The 20,187-nt window shown below is 42.7% G+C and overlaps 1 protein-coding gene and 1 long non-coding RNA gene across 5 annotated transcripts in view; one reads left to right on the forward strand and one right to left on the reverse strand.

Moving 5' to 3' along the window:
- Positions 1-17,422, forward strand: part of gdpd3b (glycerophosphodiester phosphodiesterase domain containing 3b) — a 43,258-nt gene extending 25,836 nt beyond the window's left edge. For 3 of the 4 annotated variants that reach the window (XM_069926878.1, XM_069926877.1, XM_069926879.1), the window contains one exon: positions 17,159-17,422. In XM_069926878.1, coding sequence (XP_069782979.1) covers positions 17,159-17,296 — 138 coding nt within the window. In that variant the 3' untranslated portion in view covers positions 17,297-17,422. The remainder of the gene's footprint in view (positions 1-17,158) is intronic. The other variant, XR_011354226.1, reaches the window with a different exon arrangement.
- On the reverse strand, positions 156-17,705 carry LOC138758243 (uncharacterized). Its single transcript, XR_011354227.1, has 3 exons — positions 15,537-17,705; positions 13,470-13,562; positions 156-1,421 (listed from the first exon to the last, which is right to left on the reverse strand). It is a non-coding gene; the product is annotated as an uncharacterized lncRNA (long non-coding RNA).
- Between the last annotated feature and the right edge of the window lie 2,482 nt (positions 17,706-20,187).

The following is a 20,187-nucleotide window of genomic DNA, read 5'->3' on the forward strand; positions in this document are numbered from 1 at the left end:
ATAAATTTGAAGGAACAGCACCTCATCTTCTGACTGGGCTCCCTCCCACCGGATGGCCATTAATGTCAACTTCTCCGGTTTCTGTTAAACCCCCAGCCCCTTCTTTTTCCCCCTGTGTTAAAGTCTAGCCACGATGGAATAGAGAACCACGGAGAATTCAGCCCAGTTTATTCACAACGGTCACAGAATTATTACCCTGGTGGGAACAAGGGATAAAAAAACACAATTTCAGCTCTGACTCTCTTCCGTATTGAACCTTGTTCAAATTACAGGTAGCAAGGGTACCCTTTTTAAACTGTATTTCTGCATTTTTGGCAGGACATGGTATTACAGATACGTTATTCACTTGCTTTGATTGGTTATTCATACACAAACACAAATGAATGGAACTGATTTGTGTCATTCAGAGAGGAAATGGGGAACGATCAATGTTGCACGGTTATCCCTGATCAGCCTGGTAATTGTCTCAGAGTTCCGATCTTTTGATAGAGTCCAGCAAGTTGCTTGTTTCATTGGGTCGCGTCGTTCAACTGGCCTGGTGTCGAAGTTAATTCTTCTTCTTTTCTTTCTTTGGCTTGGCTTCGCGGACAAAGATTTATGGAGGGGGTAAAAGTCCACGTTAGCTGCAGGCTCGATTGTGGCTGACAAGTCCGATGCGGGACAGGCAGACACGGTTGCAGGGGAAAATTGGTTGGTTGGGGTTGGGTGTTGGGTTTTTCCTCCTTTGTCTTTTGTCAGTGAGGTGGGCTCTGCGGTCTTCTTCAAAGGAGGTTGCTGCCCGCCGAACTGTGAGGCGCCAAGATGCACGGTTTGAGGCGATATCAGCCCACTGGCGGTGGTCAATGTGGCAGGCACCAAGAGATTTCTTTAGGCAGTCCTTGTACCTCTTCTTTGGTGCACCTCTGTCACGGTGGCCAGTGGAGAGCTCGCCATATAACACGATCTTGGGAAGGCAATGGTCCTCCATTCTGGAGACGTGACCCACCCAGCGCAGCTGGATCTTCAGCAGCGTGCACTCGATGCTGTCGGCCTCTGCCATCTCGAGTACTTCGATGTTAGGGATGAAGTCGCTCCAATGAATTTTGAGGATGGAGCGGAGACAACGCTGGTGGAAGCGTTCTAGGAGCCGTAGGTGATGCCGGTAGAGGACCCATGATTCGGAGCCAATGTTAATTTGTCCCATTCAAAGAATGCAAGATTGCTTTGTTCCTGTTGGTCAATTGTGTATCCTGACATTCGTCGTGTGATCTCTGGCAGTGCAGTATCAATGCTGCCCCCACCTGACAATCTGTGTCGATTTCACAATAATTAGATCAATCTCTGTCTGTGGGGTATTTCAATAGGTGAGTTTTCCAGCAACTGTGTTGGATTCAGTGGGACACGATGAGCACAGTCACCGCAGGTAACTTTTGCAGATCTGTCTGAGATCAGATTTATTTCTAAGTGATATTCTTGAAACATTTTCCCCCGTCGCCTTTACCCCACCTCCGCCTCTCTCCCTCTTCTCTCACATATATTCCCGCCAGGTGTTTTTAGGCCAGGCCTCCGCCTGGGCGGCTCCACCCGCGGAGAAAAAAACTTGAGCGTACTTTTTTTTAATTAAACGGAGCAACCCTAAAAGGCTGCCCTCGTAGCGTCCCCCGGAGCTTACAGAGGGGGGTGGGGGAGTGGAGCCGCTCCTCGCCGTGAGGTCTAACAAACACACCGGGCAATGGCTGTCTTCGTTACCCATAATCCCCCATGCAGCGGGATCGGCTCTGGGAACCGCGGAGTGGTTCCAGCTGCGTGGGGGATTATGGGTAACGAAGACAGCCATTGATTATTCTTCCACCTCCTTTCTGCCCCACCGATGCATCCATTCTCCTTCGCCGTGGAGCTCAGCACCCGGGTCACTTCGCCTTCTGGACCCCCCCTCCCCCAGCAGGCTCCGACTCTCCTTGTCCCGTCCAGCCGGGACTCTGGCTCCTGCTGCCCTCCTCCTCGGTCTTGGCGGCAGCCTTGGTGAAGGAGCGAGGGGCGGAGGGGAACAGGAAAGAGGACCTCCCCGGGGTGGCGGGAGGGAGCCCTAACCCTGGCACCGATCGGCATGGGCGCCCTGGCGTTGGCTCCTGGGTCACAGGGTACCAGCTCCATCAGCAGCTCGACCGCTGACACAAGGTTTTTTTTTAATTCCTTATTTATCGCACTATGAACCATATCAACCAATATATGCATCTCTTTAAATAGTCACAGTGACATTTTCTTTTTTTTCCCCCATCCCACCCTTCCCCCTTCCCATCCACCTCCAAAAACAATAAATATTGAACATATAAAATACAATAAAACAATATCTTTATACAAAAGGAATACAAACAAAAAAGCCGTATCATCTACTTATTCACATTAAATCTGATTGTGTTTATCTTCTTAACATTTTAGGTAGTGGTGGTCCGAGGCCTGCTCTTTCTGTTATGTTCCATATATGGTTCCCAGGTTTTTTCAAACATTGTAACTTTGTCTTTTAAATTATATGTGATTTTTTTTTCTCCAATGGGATACACTTAAACTTGGTTAAATACTCCATTAATGTTTATAGTCATATAGTCCAACGTGGCCATCTTGTATCTTTATTTTCACTTCTTTTCTGCCTCTTCACCACCTCCAGCCCCTTTTTTTCCTATACTGTTTTTTAAGTTTTCATTTTTAATCTCAATATATGACAACGCACTTAAGACATGAAATTCCCCAACAAACCCCACAAGCAATAACCTTTTAACCCCAAATGAACCCCACCCCCCTCCTTGGATTGCCCCTTGTCCCTTTTTTTTTTTTAAATTTTTTATTTTTCACACCATAAATCACAATAGCCATGATATACACTTTTTCTTTTCCACACATTTACAGTGACTTTTTCTCCCTCCCCCCTCCCTCCTCCCAAGCCACCCCCCCACCCCCCCCCCTCATCCATTTTAGGTATACAATCTAGGTTGCATTAATTCAGTTAGACAATGTTGTCATTCAACAAAAATACACCAGAAATTCTACTGAGTCCATTCTTTTCTTTTCTTCTCCTTCCATCAACTTAGGTAATGTTTGTTCCCGGTAGGTTTTCGCTATTGTATTTAATGTAAGGCTCCCATACTTGTTCGAATATTTCAATATTATTTCTTAAACTATATGTTATTTTTTCTAATGGAATACATTTATTCATTTCTATATACCATTGTTGTATTTTCAGATTATCTTCCAATTTCCAGGTTGACATAATACATTTTTTTGCTACGGCTAGGGCTATCTTGACAAATCTTTTTTGTGCATCTTCCAAGTCAATTCCAAATTCTTTATTTTTTATGTTACTTAGGAGAAAGATCTCTGGATTCTTTGGTATATTGTTTTCTGTTATTTTATTTAATATCTGATTGAGATCATCCCAAAATTTTTCTACTCTCTCACATGTCCAGATTGCATGAATTGTTGTTCCCCTTTCTTTTTTACATCGAAAACATCTATCAGATACTGTTGGGTCCCATTTATTTAACTTTTGCGGTGTAATGTATAGTCTGTGTAACCAATTATATTGTATCATACGCAGCCTCGTATTTATTGTATTTCTCATCGTTCCAGAGCATAACTTCTCCCATGTTTCCTTTTTTATCTTTATATTTAAATCTTGTTCCCATTTTTGTTTAGTTTTACCATTTGTTTCCTCATTTTCCTTTTCTTGCAGTTTAATATACATATTTTTTATAAATCTTTTGATTAACATTGTATCTGTAATCACATATTCAAGGTTACTTCCCTCTGGTAAACTCAAGTTGCTTCCTAATTTATCTTTCAAGTAGGATCTCAGTTGGTAATATGCCAGCGCTGTATCTCCAGTTATATTGTACTTATCTCTCATTTGTTCAAAGGATAAGAATCTACTTCCTGAAAAACAATTTTCTATTCTTTTAATCCCTTTTTTTTCCCATTTTCTAAAGGCAAGGTTGTCTATTGTAAAAGGGAGTAGCTTATTTTGCGTCAATATTAGTTTTGGTATTTGGTAATTTATTTTATTTCTTTCTACATGAATCTTCTTCCATATATTGAGGAGATGGTGTAATACTGGAGAAGTTCTATGTTGTACCAATTTTTCGTCCCATTTATATAATATATGTTCAGGTATCTTTTTCCCTATTTTATCTAATTCTAGTCTCGTCCAGTCTGGTTTTTCCCTTGTTTGATAAAAATCTGATAGGTACCTTAATTGTGCGGCTCTATAATAATTTTTGAAGTTTGGCAATTGTAAGCCTCCTTGTTTATACCATTCTGTTAATTTATCTAGTGCTATCCTCGGTTTCCCCCCTCTCCATAAAAATCTCCTTATTATTTTCTTTAACTCTTTGAAGAATTTTTCTGTCAGTTGTATTGGCAATGCCAGAAATAAGTATAGTATCCTTGGAAAAATGTTCATTTTAATACAGTTTATCCTTCCTATCAGTGTTAGTGGTAGCTCTTTCCAATGCTCTAAATCGTCCTGTAATTTTTTCATTAGTGGATTGTAATTGAGTTTATATAATTGGCCTAGATTTTTGTTTATTTGCACACCTAGGTATCTTATTGCCTGCGTTTGCCATCTGAATGGGGATTCCTCCTTAAATTTTGAGAAATCCACGTTATTCATAGGCATTGCTTCACTTTTATTTACGTTTATCTTGTATCCCGACACTTCTCCATATTCCTTCAATTTCTTATATAGTTCTTTTATTGATAGTTCTGGTTCTGTTAAGTACACTATCACATCATCCGCAAACAGACTGATTTTATATTCCCTGTCTTTTATTTTTATTCCTTTTATATTATTATCTCTTCTTATCGATTCTGCTAGTGGTTCTATAGCTAGCGCAAACAATAATGGTGATAGTGGGCATCCCTGCCGCGTTGACCTGCTTAAGTTAAATTGCTTTGATACATGTCCATTTACTGTCACTTTCGCTAACGGTCCCTTATATAATGCTTTAATCCAATTAATATACTTCTCCAGTAAACTGAATTTTTGCAATACTTTGAACAAGTAATTCCATTCTACTCTGTCGAAGGCCTTCTCTGCGTCTAAAGCTACTGCTACTGCCGGTGCTTTATTTCCTTCTACTGCATGAATTAAGTTAATAAATTTACAAATATTGTCTGTTGTGCGTCTTTTTTTGATAAATCCAGTTTGGTCTAAATTTACCATTTTCGGTACCTGTTCTGCTAATCTGTTCGCTAATAGTTTAGCTATTATCTTATAATCTGTGTTTAGCAGAGATATTGGTCTATATGATGCTGGTGAGAGTGGATCTTTCCCTTGTTTTAGTATCACTGTAATTATTGCTGTTTTACATGAATCTGGTAAGTTTTGTGTCTCATCAATCTGGTTGATTACATCCAGGAGGGGCGGTATTATTAGGTCTTTAAATGTTTTGTAGAATTCTATTGGGAGTCCATCCTCTCCTGGTGTCTTATTATTTGGTAAATTTTTTATTATCTCTTGTATTTCTACTGTTCCAAATGGTTCTGTTAATTTATTTTGTTCCTCTATTTGTAGTTTTGGTAGTTCAATTTTAGTCAAAAATTCATCTATTTTCCCTTCTTTCCCTTCGTTTTCGGTTCGGTATAATTGTTCATAGAATTCTCTGAAGTTTTCCTTAATTTCTTTTGGATTATATGTAATTTGTTTGTCTTTTTTCCTTGTTGCCAATACCATTTTCTTAGTTTGCTCTGTCTTAAGCTGCCATGCTAGGATTTTGTGTGTTTTTTCCCCTAGTTCATAATATTTCTGTTTTGTCTTCATTATATTCTTCTCCACCTTATATGTTTGTAATGTTTCATATTTTATTTTTTTATCTGCCAATTCTCTTCTTTTGGTTGTATCTTCCTTTATTGCTAATTTTTTTTCTATGTTTATTATTTCCCTTCCAACTGCTCTGTTTCCTGATTATAGTCCTTCTTCATCTTGGTTGCATAACTTATTATTTGCCCTCTAATGAATGCTTTCATTGCGTCCCATAGTATAAACTTATCTTCCACTGATTCCGTATTTACTTCAAAGTACATTTTTAATTGTTTTTCAATAAATTCTCTAAAATCCTGTCTTTTAAGTAGCATGGGGTTTAATCTCCATCTATACATTCTTGGAGGGATGTCCTCTAGCTCTATTGCCAATAACAGGGGTGAGTGGTCCGATAATAGTCTAGCTTTATATTCCGTTTTCCTAACTCTCCCTTGAATGTGGGCTGATAACAGGAATAGGTCTATCCTTGAGTATGTTTTATGTCTAGTCGAGTAGTATGAGTATTCCTTTTCTTTTGGGTTTTGTTTCCTCCATATGTCCACAAGTTTCATTTCTTGCATTGATTTAATTATAAATTTGGTTACTTTGTTCTTCCTGTTAATTTTTTTCCCCGTTTTATCCATATTTGGATCCAAATTCAGATTGAAATCCCCTCCTATTAGTATGTTCCCTTGCGTATTAGCTACCTTCAAAAAGATATCTTGCATAAACTTTTGATCTTCTTCGTTAGGTGAATATATATTAAGTAGATTCCAAAGCTCTGAATATATCTGACATTTTATCATAACATATCTCCCTGCTGGATCTATTATTTCCTCTTCTATTTTAAATGGCACATTTTTGCTAATTAATATAGCCACTCCTCTTGCTTTTGAATTATACGATGCTGCTGTTACATGTCCTACCCAATCTCTCTTTAATTTCTTGTGCTCCAATTCAGTTAAGTGTGTTTCTTGGACAAATGCTATATCTATTTTTTCCTTTTTCAGTAAATTTAGTAGTTTCTTCCTTTTAATTTGGTTATGTATTCCATTAATATTTAGAGTCATATAGTTCAGCGTAGCCATTTTATATTTTGTTTATCTTCTCTTTCCGTTTTTCCATCATTACCTTTCCTCCTTTTCCATTTCTGTTTTCTTATTTTCAACTCTTTACCAGACAACATTCCTACAACATCCAACATTTTCCTTATTCTCCTATTTCTATCTTCTTTATCCCCAATCTCCCCTTCCCCTCCTGAGTTGCCCTTTATCCCTTGTCGGACAACCACATCTCCCCTCTCCATTTGGATTTGCGAATCCACTCGCAAGCGTCAACTGATTTTGCAGTGACCGCTCTTTTCCCCCACCCAGCCCCCCCCCAGAAAAGATTTTGCTTTTTATATGTCACAAAGGTCACTCTTTTAATTCCCTCCTTATTCTCTCTATTCCATTACCTTCCCTTATTAATTCTTGTCTATACTCTCTATGTTTTCCTCTAATTACAGATACTTTCACATATGCCCATTGTCTCTATTCACTCTTATACCTCTTTACCCGCATACATATCAATCGTGGTCATTTTTACCCTCCTTACCCATCTTCATCCCTCAGTCTATTTTTGTCTTTACCCACATACATATCAATCGTGATAATTTTGCTCTCATTACCCGTCTTCATCCCTCAGTCTATTTTTGTAATTGTTCTGCAAATTTTCGTGCTTCTCTGGATCCGAGAATAGTCTGTTTTGTTGTCCTGGAATAAATATTTTCAATACCGCAGGATGCATCAGTGTAAATTTATATCCTTTCTTCCATAAAATCGCTTTTGCTGCATTGAACTCTTTTCTCTTCTTTAGGAGTTCAAAGCTTATATCTGGATAAATGAAGATTTTTTGCCCTTATATACTCCAGTGGTTTGTTGCCCTCTCTTACTTTTTCCCATTGTCTTCTCCAGTACCTTTTCTCTTGTAGTATATCTTACTACAATATCTTTACTACAATAGATCTTGGTTTTTGTTGTGGTTGTGGTTTAGGGGCCAATGCTCTATGTGCCCTTTCTATTTCCATTCTTGCTGTAGTTCTGGACATCCTAGGGCCTTAGGGATCATTCTTTTATAAACTCCCTCATATTCTTGCCTTCTACATCTTCCTTAAGGCCCACTTATCTTTATGTTATTTCTTCTGTTATAATTTTCCATTATATCTATTTTTTGGGCTAGTAATTCTTGTGTCTCTTTAGTTTTTTTATTGGATTCCTCCAATTTCTTTTTTAAGTCTTCTACCTCCATTTCTGCTGCTATTGCCCGTTCTTCCATCTTGTCCATTTTTTTCCCCATTTCTGTTAAGGTCATATCCATTTTATTTATTTTCTTTTCTGTGTTGTTTATTCTTCTTCTTAAATCATTGATTCCTGTGTTTGCCATTCTTTAAATGACTCCATGTATCCTCTAACAAGAGCAAGTATATCCTTTACCTTGCCTTTCCCTTTATCTATTTCACTGTATTCTTCCTCTTCTTCTTCCTCTGGGTTGGCCATCTGTTGTTTCTTTGCTGCCCTTTCCTCCTCTTCTTTCTTGTTTCCATTGTCTTCTGTGGTCTCTTCTTGCTGCAGGTGTTCTGCAGCTGTCGTTGCCGGCTGTGGAGATCGACTCCCCAACTGGTCCCCCCTCCCGTCGGTGTGTTTTTTTTCATGCGTGGTTGCGCACTTTTACTCGGCTCTGTGAGCCATTGTTGTAGTTCTCTTTCTACCGACCTGAGGTAGTGGGGTCTTCTCTCCACAGCGGGCCTCTTCGGACAGGTAAGGCCTTCACCTTTTTCCTCCGTTGTCTTCTCTTCCTCTCTTCTTTCCGTTGATTTTGATTTTTCTCCTTTTGTCTCCATCTTCTTTCCACCTTTATACTCACTTTTCTTTAACTTGTATTTCTGTGCCTTTGTATTTTCTCTTGTTTTTCCCGACTTTTCTGGAGAGGGCTGGAGTTCACCGTCCGGCCACTACTCCATCACGTGACTCCTCCATTGCCCCTTGTCCCTTGACGTCAACCACAACTCCCCTTTCCATTCGGTTTGCGAACACTCGCAAGCGTCAACCGATTTTTGCAGTGACCATTATTCTCCACCCCCCCCCAGAGAACACTATTTTCCTATACATAATAACAAAGCTCTCTTTCCCCCCCTTCTTCCCCTTCTCTTATCCATCGTTAAATCTTTATATATACATTATCTTTACTTTATATTTTTACATATTTTTGTATATTTTCTTGCCGGTCATCTTTCTTGTCTCTCCTCCTCCTCTCTTCTCCTGTCCTGCAAATGTTCAGTAAATTCTTGGGCTTTCTTTAGGTCCGAGAACAGTCTATTCAATTCCACAGGAATAAATACTTTGAGTACTGCTGGATGTCTTAATATAAAGTTATAACCCTTCTTCCATAAGATTGTTTTCGCCATGTTGAATTCCTTCTTCTTCTTTAAAAGTTAAAAGCTGATGTCCGGTAAAAAATTATTTTTTGTCCCTTGTATTCCAACGGCTTATTGTCTTCTCTAACCTTCTTTCTTGCCTGCTCCAGTATGTATTCTCTTGTCGTATATCTTATAAGTTTTACCAATATGGATCTCAGTTTTTGATGTGGTGGCAGTTTCGGTACTAGTGCTCTATGTGCCCTTTCGATTTCTATTTCTTTTTTAAATTTTTTATTTTTCACACTATAAACCATATTGATCATATTCCTTCTTAAATATATACATGTTGTTTTCTCCCCCCTTCCCTCCTCCCCTCTCTCCCTCCCTACCTCCCCTCCCATTTATTTAAAGTTCAGAATATAAGATACATTAAACTCGTCAAACAATGTTGTCACTCAATAAAAATAAACAAGAAATTCCACTGAGTCAGTTTCTTTTAATTCTCTTCTTCTGTCATTTTAGGTGGTAGATGTCCCTGCTAGGTTTTCTCTATTATGTTTCATGTATGGCTCCCATATTTGTTCAAATATTGTAATGTTATTTCTTAAATTAGATGTTATTTTTTCTAATGGAATACATTTATTCATTTCTATATACCATTGTTGTAATTCTCAAGTTATCTTCTAATTTCCAGGTTGACATAATACATTTTTTGCTACAGCTAGGGCTATCCTAACAAATCTTTTTTTTTTGTGCACCATCCAAATCAAGTCCAAATTCTTTGTTTTTATGTGAGTTAGGAGAAGATCTCTGGGTTTTTTTGGTATATTGCTTTTTGTGATTTTATTTAATATCTGGTTTAGATCTTCCAAAATTTTTTCACTTCTCACATGTCCAAATTGCATGAATTGTTGTTCCCATTTCCTTTTTACAGCGAAAACATGTCAGATACAGTTGGGTCCCATTTATTTAACTTTGAGGTGTAATATGTAGCCTGTGTATCCAGTTATATTGTATCATACGTAACCTCGTATTTATTGTATTTCTCATAGTTCATGAGCATAACTTCTACCATGTTTCCTTCTTTATCTTTATGTTTAGATCTTGTTCCCATTTTTGTTTGGTTTTACCATTTGTTTCCTCATTCTCCTTTTCTTGTAGTTTAATATACATGTTTGTTATAATTTTTTTGATTATCATTGTGTCTGTAATCACATATTCAAAACTACTTCCCTCTGGTAACCTCAGACTGCTTCCCAATTTGACCTTCAGGTAGGATTTCAGTTGGTAGTATGCCAACACTGTATCGTGAGTTATATTTATCCTTCATTTATTCAAAGGATAATAATTTATTTCCTGAAAAGCAATTTTCTATTCTTTTGATCCCTTTTTTTCTCCCATTCTCAAAAGGAAAGGTTATCTATTGTAAAAGGGAGTAACTTATTTTGCGTCAATATTAGTTTTGGTAGTTGGTAATTTGTTTTATTCCTTTCTACATGAATCTTCTTCCAAATATTGAGCAGATGATGTAATACTGGAGAATTCCTACGTTGTACCAATTTTTCACCCCATTTATATAATATATGTTCAGATATCTTCTCCCCTATTTTATCTAGTTCTAATCTAGTCCAATCTAGCTTTTCCCTTGTTTGATAAAAATCTGATAGGTATCTTAATTGTGCGGCTCTATAATAATTTTTAAAGTTTGGCAGTTGTAAGCCTCCTTGTTTATACCATTCTGTTAATTTATCTAGTGCTATCCTCGGTTTCCCCCCTTTCCATAAAAATTTCTTTATTATTTTCCTTAACTCCTTGAAGAATTTCTCTGTCAAGGGTATTGGCAATGCCTGAAATAGGTATTGTATCCTTGGGAAAATGTTCATTTTAATACAGTTTATCCTTCCTATTAGTGTTAGTGGTAAGTCTTTCCAATGCTCGAAGTTGTCTTGTAATTTTTTCATTAGTGGATAATAATTGAGTTTATATAGATGGCCGAGGTTTTTATTTATTTGTATACCTAGGTATCACATTGCTTGTGTTTGCCATCTGAATGGTGATTCTTTCTTAAATTTTGAGAAATCCGCATTATTCATTGGCATTGCTTCACTTTTATTTGCCTTAATCTTGTATCCCGACACTTCTCCATATTCCTTCAATTTCCTATGTAGTTCTTTTATTGATATTTCTGGTTCTGCTAAGTATACTATAACGTCATCTGCAAATAAACTGATTTTATATTCCTTGTCTTTTATTTTTATCCATTTTATTTTATTTTCTGTTCTTATCAGTTCTGCCAGAGGTTCTATGGCTAACGCGAACAATAAGGGCGATAGTGGGTATCCCTGCCTTGTTGATCTGCTTAAGTTAAATTGTTTTGATATATATCCATTTATTGTCACTTTTGCCAATGGCCCCTTATATAATGCTTTAATCCAATTAATATATTTCTCTGGTAAGCTGAATTTTTCTACTACTTTGAATAAATAATTCCATTCTACTCTGTCAAAGGCCTTCTCTGCGTCTAAAGCAACCGCTACTGTTGGAGCTTTATTTCCTTCTACTGCATGAATTAAGTTAATAAAATTTACAAATATTGTCTGTTGTTCGTCTTTTTTTAATAAATCCAGTTTGGTCTAGATTTACTATTTTTGGTACATAGTCGGCTAATCTGTTTGCTAATAGTTTAGCTATTATCTTATAATCTGTGTTAAGTAAAGATATTGGTCTATATGACGCTGGTGTGAATGGATCTTTCCCTGTCTTTGGTATTACTGTAATTACTGCTGTTTAGCATGAATCTGGTAAGCTTTGTGTTTTATCAATCTGGTTGATTACTTCCAGGAGGGGAGGAATTAATAAATCTTTAAATGTTTTATAGAATTCTATTGGGAATCCATCCTCTCCTGGTGTTTTATTATTTGGTAGTTTTTTTATTATCTCTTGTATTTCTACTATTTCAAATGGTTCTGTTAATTTATTTTGTTCCTCTGTTTGTAATTTTGGTAGTTCAATTTTAGTTAAAAATGCATCTATTTTGTCTTCTTTCCCTTCATTTTCAGTTTGGTAGAATTCTCTGAAGTTTTCATTAATCTCTGTTGGATTATATGTGATTTTTTTGTCTTTTTTCCTTGATGCCAATACCATTCTCTTAGTTTGTTCTGTCTTAAGCTGCCACGCTCGAATTTTGTGTGTTTTTTTTTCCTAGTTCATAATATTTCTGTTTTGTCTTCATTATGTTCTTCTCCACCTTATATGTTTGTAGTGTTTCATATTTTATTTTTTTATCTGCCAATTCTCTTCTTTTAGTTGTGTCTTCCTTCATTGCTAATTCTTTTTCTATATTTGCTATTTCCCTTTCCAACAGCTCTGTTTCCTGATTGTAGTCCTTCTTCATCTTGGATACATAACTTATTATTTTCCCTCTGATGAACGCTTTCATTGCGTCCCATAGTATAAACTTATCTTTCACTGATTCCGTATTTATTTCAAAGTACCTTTTAATTTGTCGTTCAATTAATTCTCTAAATTCCTGCCTTTTAAGTAGCATGGAGTTTAATCTCCACCTATACATTCTTGTAGGGATGTCCTCTATTGTCCATATCAGGGATGAGTGGTCCGATAATATTCTAGCTTTATATTCTGTTTTTCTTACTCTGTCTTGCATGCGAGCTGATAACAGGAATAGGTCAATTCTTGAGTATGTTTTATGTCTACCCGAATAATATGAATATTCCTTTTCCTTTGGGTGTTGTTTCCCCCATATATCCAAAAGTTGCATTTCTTGCATTGATTTAATTATAAATTTGGTTACTTTGTTCTTTCTGTTAATTTTTATCCCAGTTTTATCCATGTTTGAATCCAAGTTAAGTTTGAAATCCCCTCCTATTAGTATGTTCCCTTGCGTGTCTGCTATCTTCAAAAAAAATATCTTGCATAAATTTTTGATCTTCTTCATTAGGTGAATATACATTGAGTAAATTCCAAAACTCCAAATATATCTGACATTTTATCATTACATATCTCCCTGCTGGATCTATTATTTCCTCTTCTATTTTGATTGGTACATTTTTACTGATTAATATAGCTACTCCTCTAGCTTTTGAATTATATGACGTTGCTGTTACATGTCCTATCCAATCTCTCTTTAATTTCTTGTGCTCCACTTCAGTTAAGTGTGTTTCTTATACGAATGCTATATCAATTTGTTCTTTTTTCAGTAAATTTATCAGTTTCTTCGTTTTGATTTGGTTATGTATTCCATTAATATTTAAAGTCATATAGTTCAACATAGCCATTTCATACTTTGTTTATCTTTCCTTTCCGTTTCCTCATCATCACCTTTCCTTCTTATCCATTTCTGCTTTCTTTTTTTGAACACTTTATAAGACAACATTTCTAAAACATAAAACATTTCCATTATTCTCCTATCTAAAATTCCTTTAACCCCACTATCCCCTCCCCTTCCTGAGTTGCCGTTTATCCTTTGTCGGGCAACCACATTTCCCCTCTCCATTTGGATTTGCGAATTCACTCGCAAGCGTCAACTGATTTCGCAGTGACCGTAACTCTTCCCCACCCAGCCCCCCCAAGAAAAGATTTTCATATACAACAAAGATCACTCTCTTAATTCCCCCCATACTTCCTTTCTTCCCTTTCTTTCCCTTCTTAGTTCTTACCTATATTCTATTTTTTTTAATATATACATACACACATACATATAGTTTGTGGTCATTTTTGTTCTCGTTACATATCTTCCTCTCTCTGTCTGTTTTGTAGTTGTTCTGCAAATTTTTGTGCTTCCTCCGGATCCAAGAATAGTCTGTCTGTTTTGCTGCCCTGGAATAACTATTTTAAGTACCGCTGGATACTTTAGCATAAATTTATATCCTTTTTTCCATAGGATCGTTTTTTCTGCATTAAACTCCTTCCTCTTCTTCTGGAGTTCAAAACCTATATCTGGATAGAAAATTTTTTTTTGACCTTTGTATTCCAGTGGTGTTTTGTCTTCTCTTATTTTCTTCATTGCTTTCTCCAATATATTTTCTCTTGTTGTATATCTTAAGAATTTTACTAGAATGGATCTTGGTTTTTGTTGTGGTTGTGGTTTAGGGCTAATGTTCTATGTGCCCTTTCTATTTCCATTTCTTCCTACAACCCTGGGGATCCAATCTTTTATAAATTTCTCATATTCTTGCCTTCTTCATCTTCCTTAAGGCCCACTATCTTTATATTATTTCTTCTATTATAATTTTCCATTATATCTATCTTCTGAGCTAACAGCTCTTGTGTCTCTTTAACTTTTTTATTAGATTCTTCTAATTTCTTTTTTAAGTCATCTACTTCCATTTCTATGGCTGCTTCTCATTCTTCCACCTTGTCTACTCTTTTTCCTATATCTGACATGATCATCTCTAATCTATTCATTTTTTCTTCTGTACTTTTTACTCTTCTTTTTATTTCACTGAATTCTTGTGACTGCCATTCTTTTACTGATTCCATATATTCTTTAAAAAAAAATATCCATTGTCTTGCCCTTCCCTTCATCTTCCATTTCTCTGTGTTCTTCCTCTTCTTCTTCTGAGTCCATTCCGGGATCTGTGTCCTTTACCTCTGTCTCTTCTGGTTTTCTTGTTGGTTTGTTTGTTTTATTTTGTTGGGTATTTTTGGTCTTCTTATTTTTATTAGAAGTGTCTTGCTGCTGGTCTTCTTCCTCTGGGTTGGTCATCTGTTGTTTCTTTGATTTCTTTTTACTCTCTTCTTTCTTGCTCTCGTTATTTTCTGTGTTTTCCTCTTGCTGCTTTGTTGTGGCTGTCAATTTCAGCTGTGGAGATCAACTCCTCAGCTGGTTCCCCCCTCCCGTCAGTGTTATTTTTGTCTTGCGCATCGCGCATGTGCAATTCCTTGCGCATGCGCAGTTGCGCACTTTTGTTTGGCTCCGTGAGCCATTTTTGTAGTCCTCAGTTCGGGGCTTCAACTGACCTTACTTAGGGAGCGGGCTTCTCTTTCCGCGGTGGGCCTCCTCGGACAGGTAAGGCCTTCACCGTCTTCTTCCGATGTCCTTTCTTCTTCTCTTCTTCCCGTTGCTTTTGGCTTTTCTTTTTTCACTGCCATTTTCTCCACACCTTTATTTTCACTTTATTTTGGTTTTTGTGTTTGTGCCTTCGTTTTTTCACTGTCTTTTTTTTTACTTTTCCGGAGAGGGCTGGAGTTCCCCGACCGGCCACTACTCCATCATGTGACTCCTCCTCCGATTTCTATTTCTTCATGTGAATCTGCCACAATTTATCTCCCAAAAACATATCTATAATCTGTCACAACACTCATCCTTCTACTCTCCAAAGAGAAAGGTCCCAACTCTGTAAACCTGACCTCAAAACTTGTTTCCCGATCCAGGCAACGTCTTGGTGAATCTCCTCTGCCCCCTCTTCGTAGCTTCCACATCCTTCCTGTAATGAGGTTACCAGAACTGAACACAATTCTCCAAATGGGGATCTCACCAGAGATTTGTAGAGTTGGAACATGACCTCTTGACTCCTGTAGCCCAGTGTCCCACCGACCTTCTTAAAGATCCTATCAAGGAAGGGTGCTGGGACCGGAGGAGGGGTGCCTCCCCTGCCCCTTCCTCCCCCTCCTCCCTCCTTCCCTTCTCCACCTTTGCAATCCCTTCCTTTTTTGTTCGGATGCCTGCCGACATTTTCCCATACCTTGACAAAGGGCTCAAGGCCAAAACATCGGTGGGGTATTTTTCCCTTTGCCATGTAAAGGGCATTGCTTAACCTGCTGAGTTTCTCTAGCTTGGTGCGTTTTCACTTCCATGTCGGTCCTGTTTGTAACCTCCTCAAAAACAAAATTACAGTGGGTTTGTCAGGCGTGTTTTTCCTTTAAGGGAAACCATCCTGGCTTGGACCTTCTTGTGATGCTCCTCCACTTACTCAGTAACCTCATCTTTGAGAATTGAAGAAGGATCTTGACCAGCTGGAAAAATGGGCTGAAAAATGGAAGATGGAATTTAATGCAGACAAGTGTGAGGTGTTATACAAACCAAGGTCAGACATCCACGGTGAATGGTTGGGCACTGAGGAGTGCAGTAGAACAGAGGGATCTGGGGATACAGGTACATGATTCCCTGAATGTGGTGTCACAGGTGCTCAGGGTTGTAAAGGGAGATTTTGGCACATTGGCCTTCATAAATCAAATTATTGAGTACAGGAGTTGGGATGTTATGGTGAAGTTGTACAAGACATTGGTGAGGCCATATTTGGACCAATGTGTGCAGTTTTGGTCACTGAACTACAGGAAAGATCTCAATAAGACAGAAAGATGCAGAGAAGTTTTACTAGGATGTTGCCCAGACTGAGTTACAGGGAAAGGTTAAACAGGTTTGGATTTTAATCCCTGGACCGTAGAAGAATGAGGGGAGATTTGATCGAGTTGTTTAAAATGATGAGGGGGACAGGCAGAGTAAATGTAGGTCAGCTTTTCCCACTGATGGTGGGTGAGATCCAAACCAGAGGACATGGGTTAAGGGTGAAAGGGGAAAAGTTTAGGGGGATCCTCACACAGAGAGAGGTGGAGTGGGGGGTGGGGGTGGTGGTGGAACGAACTGAAGGGGTGAATGTGGACTCGATTTTTAACATTTAATGGGAATTTGGACGGGTCCATTGATGGGAAGGGTGCGGAGAACTATGGCTAGGTGCAAGTCAATGGGACGAGATTTTTTAAAAATGGTTCAGCACAGTCAAAAAGGGCCGAAGGGGCTTGTTTCTGTGATGTAATGTTTTATGGTCCAATCTTCCCAACCACTGTCGACAGACTAATAGGTCCATAGTTTCCTTCCTGCTGACTTCTCCCCTTCTTAAACATAGAGTGACAGTTATGATTCTTCAGTCCGCTGAAACCATACCAGGTGCCACAAGGTAGCCCCACACATCTGGCTTAGCCCCGCATGGTGTACCCCTCTTCACTTGCCCTCCGCTCTTCTCTCCACCCAGGTCTACTTGTGGACCCTGAACGAAGAGTCTGATTATCGCAGAGCGTTCAGCTTAGGAGCGACGGGAGTGATGACAGATTTCCCCAGCCGGCTGCGGGGATTCTTGGACCGGAGTTCCGGCCTCCCCCCTCTGAGGTGAGGCTGTGACCCTTGTCGACTGGACCCATTCACTTTGGCCAGCCTGAATGCAGGGGTGAGCTGCAGACGCCCTCCATCCGCTGCTCTCCCCGTCGGAAATAAACGTAAATGCCAGCTGTGCAACAGATTCACACGTGTCTTCCTTTCGTGTCTCGGAAACATGAAGGTCTGCAAGGGGACCGGAGGGAGGGGTTTACAGAGATAGGGAGGGGTGTAGGAGACCGGGGGGGGGGGGGGTTTACAGAGACAGGGAGGGGTATAGAGGACTAGAGGGGGTTAAAGCAGGAACACAAACCTTCCTTACACTCAAATAGACCATTCAGATGGACTTCCTGCTTTCCCTCTCCCCTTATCCAGCCCCTTGAGATTGCTCGCCCATCCCCAGATCCTTCTGCTAGACCCTTCCCCAGGGGAGAGGGAAGGAAGGGGGGAGGGAGGGGGGGAGGGGCAGAGGAGGAGGGGGGAGGGGCAGAGGAGGATGGGGAGGAAGGGGCAGGGGAGCAGGAGGGGGAGGAAGGGGCAGGGGAGGAGGAACGGGGAGGAGGGGAGGAAGGAGGAATGGGGAGGAAGGAGGAATGGGGAGGATGGGGCAGGGGAGGAGGGAGTGGAAGAGGGGGAGGAAGGAGGAACGGGGAGGATGGGGGAGGAACGGGGGGGGAGGATGGGGGAGGGGGAGGAACGGGGGGGAGGATGGGGGAGGGGGAGGAACGGGGGGGAGGATGGGGGAGGGGGAGGAACGGGGGGAGGATGGGGGAGGGGGAGGAACGGGGGGGAGGATGGGGGAGGGGGAGGAACGGGGGGAGGATGGGGGAGGGGGAGGAACGGGGGGGAGGATGGGGGAGGGGGAGGAACGGGGGGGAGGATGGGGGAGGGGGAGGAACGGGGGGGAGGATGGGGAGGGGGAGGAACGGGGTGGAAGGGGCAGGGGAGGAACGGGGAGGAACGGGGGGGAGGATGGGGGAGGGGGAGGAACGGGGGGGAGGATGGGGAGGGGGAGGAACGGGGTGGAAGGGGCAGGGGAGGAACGGGGAGGAAGGGGAGGGGGAGGAACGGGGGGAGGGGGAGGAACGGGGGGAGGGAGGGGGAGGATGGGGGAGGGGGAGGAACGGGGGGAGGATGGGGGAGGGGGAGGAACGGGGGGAGGATGGGGAGGGAGAGGAACGGGGGGGAGGATGGGGGGGGAGAGGAACGGGGGGGAGGATGGGGGGGGAGAGGAACGGGGGGAGGATGGGGGGGAGGATGGGGAGGGAGAGGAACGGGGGGAGGGGGAGGAACGGGGGGAGGGGGAGGAACGGGGGGGAGGGGGAGGAACGGGGGGGAGGGGGAGGAACGGGATGCAAGGGGCAGGGGAGGAATGGGGAGGAAAGGGCAGGGGAGGAGGGGGAGGAATGGGGAGGAAAGGGCAGGGGAGGAGGGGGAGGAATGGGGAGGAGGGGGAGGAAGGGGCAGGGGAGGAATGGGGAGGAAGGGGCAGGGGAGGAAGGGGCAGGGAGGAGGGGGAGTAAGGGGCAGGGGAGGAGGGGGAGTAAGGGGCAGGGGAGGAGGGGGAGTAAGGGGCAGGGGAGGAGGGGGAGGAAGGGGCAGGGGGGGAGGAGGGGGAGAAAGGGGCAGGGGGGGAGGAGGGGGAGGAAGGGGCAGGGGAGGAATGGGGAGGAAGGGGGCAGGGGAGGAAGGGGCAGGGGAGGAGGGGGAGTAAGGGGCAGGGGAGGAGGGGGAGTAAGGGGCAGGGGAGGAGGGGGAGTAAGGGGCAGGGGAGGAGGGGGAGGAAGGGGCAGGGGGGGAGGAGGGGGAGAAAGGGGCAGGGGGGGAGGAGGGGGAGAAAGGGGCAGGGGAGGAGGGGGAGGAAGGGGTGGGGAGGAGGGGGAGGAAGGGGAGGGGGAGGAAGGGGCAGGGGAGGATGGGGCAGAGGAGGGGGAGGAAAGGGGAGGAGGGTGAGGAAGGAGGAGTGGGGAGGAAGGGGCAGGGGAGGAGGGGGAGGAAGGGGCAGAGGAGAAGGAGGGGAGGAAGGGGCAGGGGAGAAGGAGGGGAGGAAGGGGCAGGGGAGAAGGAGGGGGTGGAAGGGGCAGGGGAGGAGGGGGTGGAAGGGGCAGGGGAGAAGGAGGGGGTGGAAGGGGCAGGGGAGAAGGAGGGGGTGGAAGGGGCAGGGGAGAAGGAGGGGGAGGAAGGGGCAGGGGAGAAGAGGGGGAGGAAGGGGCAGGGGAGAAGAGGGGGAGGAAGGGGCAGGGGAGAAGAGGGGGAGGAAGGGGCAGGGGAGAAGAGGGGGAGGAAGGGGCAGGGGAGAAGAGGGGAAGGAAGGGGCAGGGGAGAAGAGGGGGAGGAAGGGGCAGGGGAGAAGAGGGGGAGGAAGGGGCAGGGGAGAAGAGGGGGAGGAAGGGGCAGGGGAGAAGAGGGGGAGGAAGGGGCAGGGGAGAAGAGGGGGAGGAAGGGGCAGGGGAGAAGCAGGGGGTGGAAGGGGAGGAGGGAGGGGGAGGAAAGGGGGCAGGGGAGGAGGAGGAGGGGGAGGAAGGGGCAAGGGGAGGAGGGGGAGGAAGGGGCAAGGGGAGGAGGAGGGGGAGGAAGGGGCAAGGGGAGGAGGAGGGGGAGGAAGGGGCAGGGGAGGAGGAGGGGGAGGAATGGGGAGGAGGAGGGGAGGAATGCGGGGAGGGGAGGAATGGGGAGGAGGAGGGGGAAGAATGGGGGGAGGGGGAGGAATGGGGGGAGGGGGAGAAACGGTGTGGAAGGGGCGGGGGAGGGGGAGGAACGGGGTGGAAGGGGCAGGGGAGGAGGAAGGTGCAGGGGAGGAGGAATGGGGAGGAAGGGGCAGGGAAGGAGGAATGGGGAGGAAGGGGCAGGGGAGGAATGGGGAGGACGGGGCAGTGGAGGAATGGGGAGGACGGGGCAGGGGAGGAATGG

Source organism: Narcine bancroftii, chromosome 3 (genome assembly GCF_036971445.1).
Source record: "Narcine bancroftii isolate sNarBan1 chromosome 3, sNarBan1.hap1, whole genome shotgun sequence".
Lineage (NCBI taxonomy): Eukaryota > Metazoa > Chordata > Chondrichthyes > Torpediniformes > Narcinidae > Narcine > Narcine bancroftii.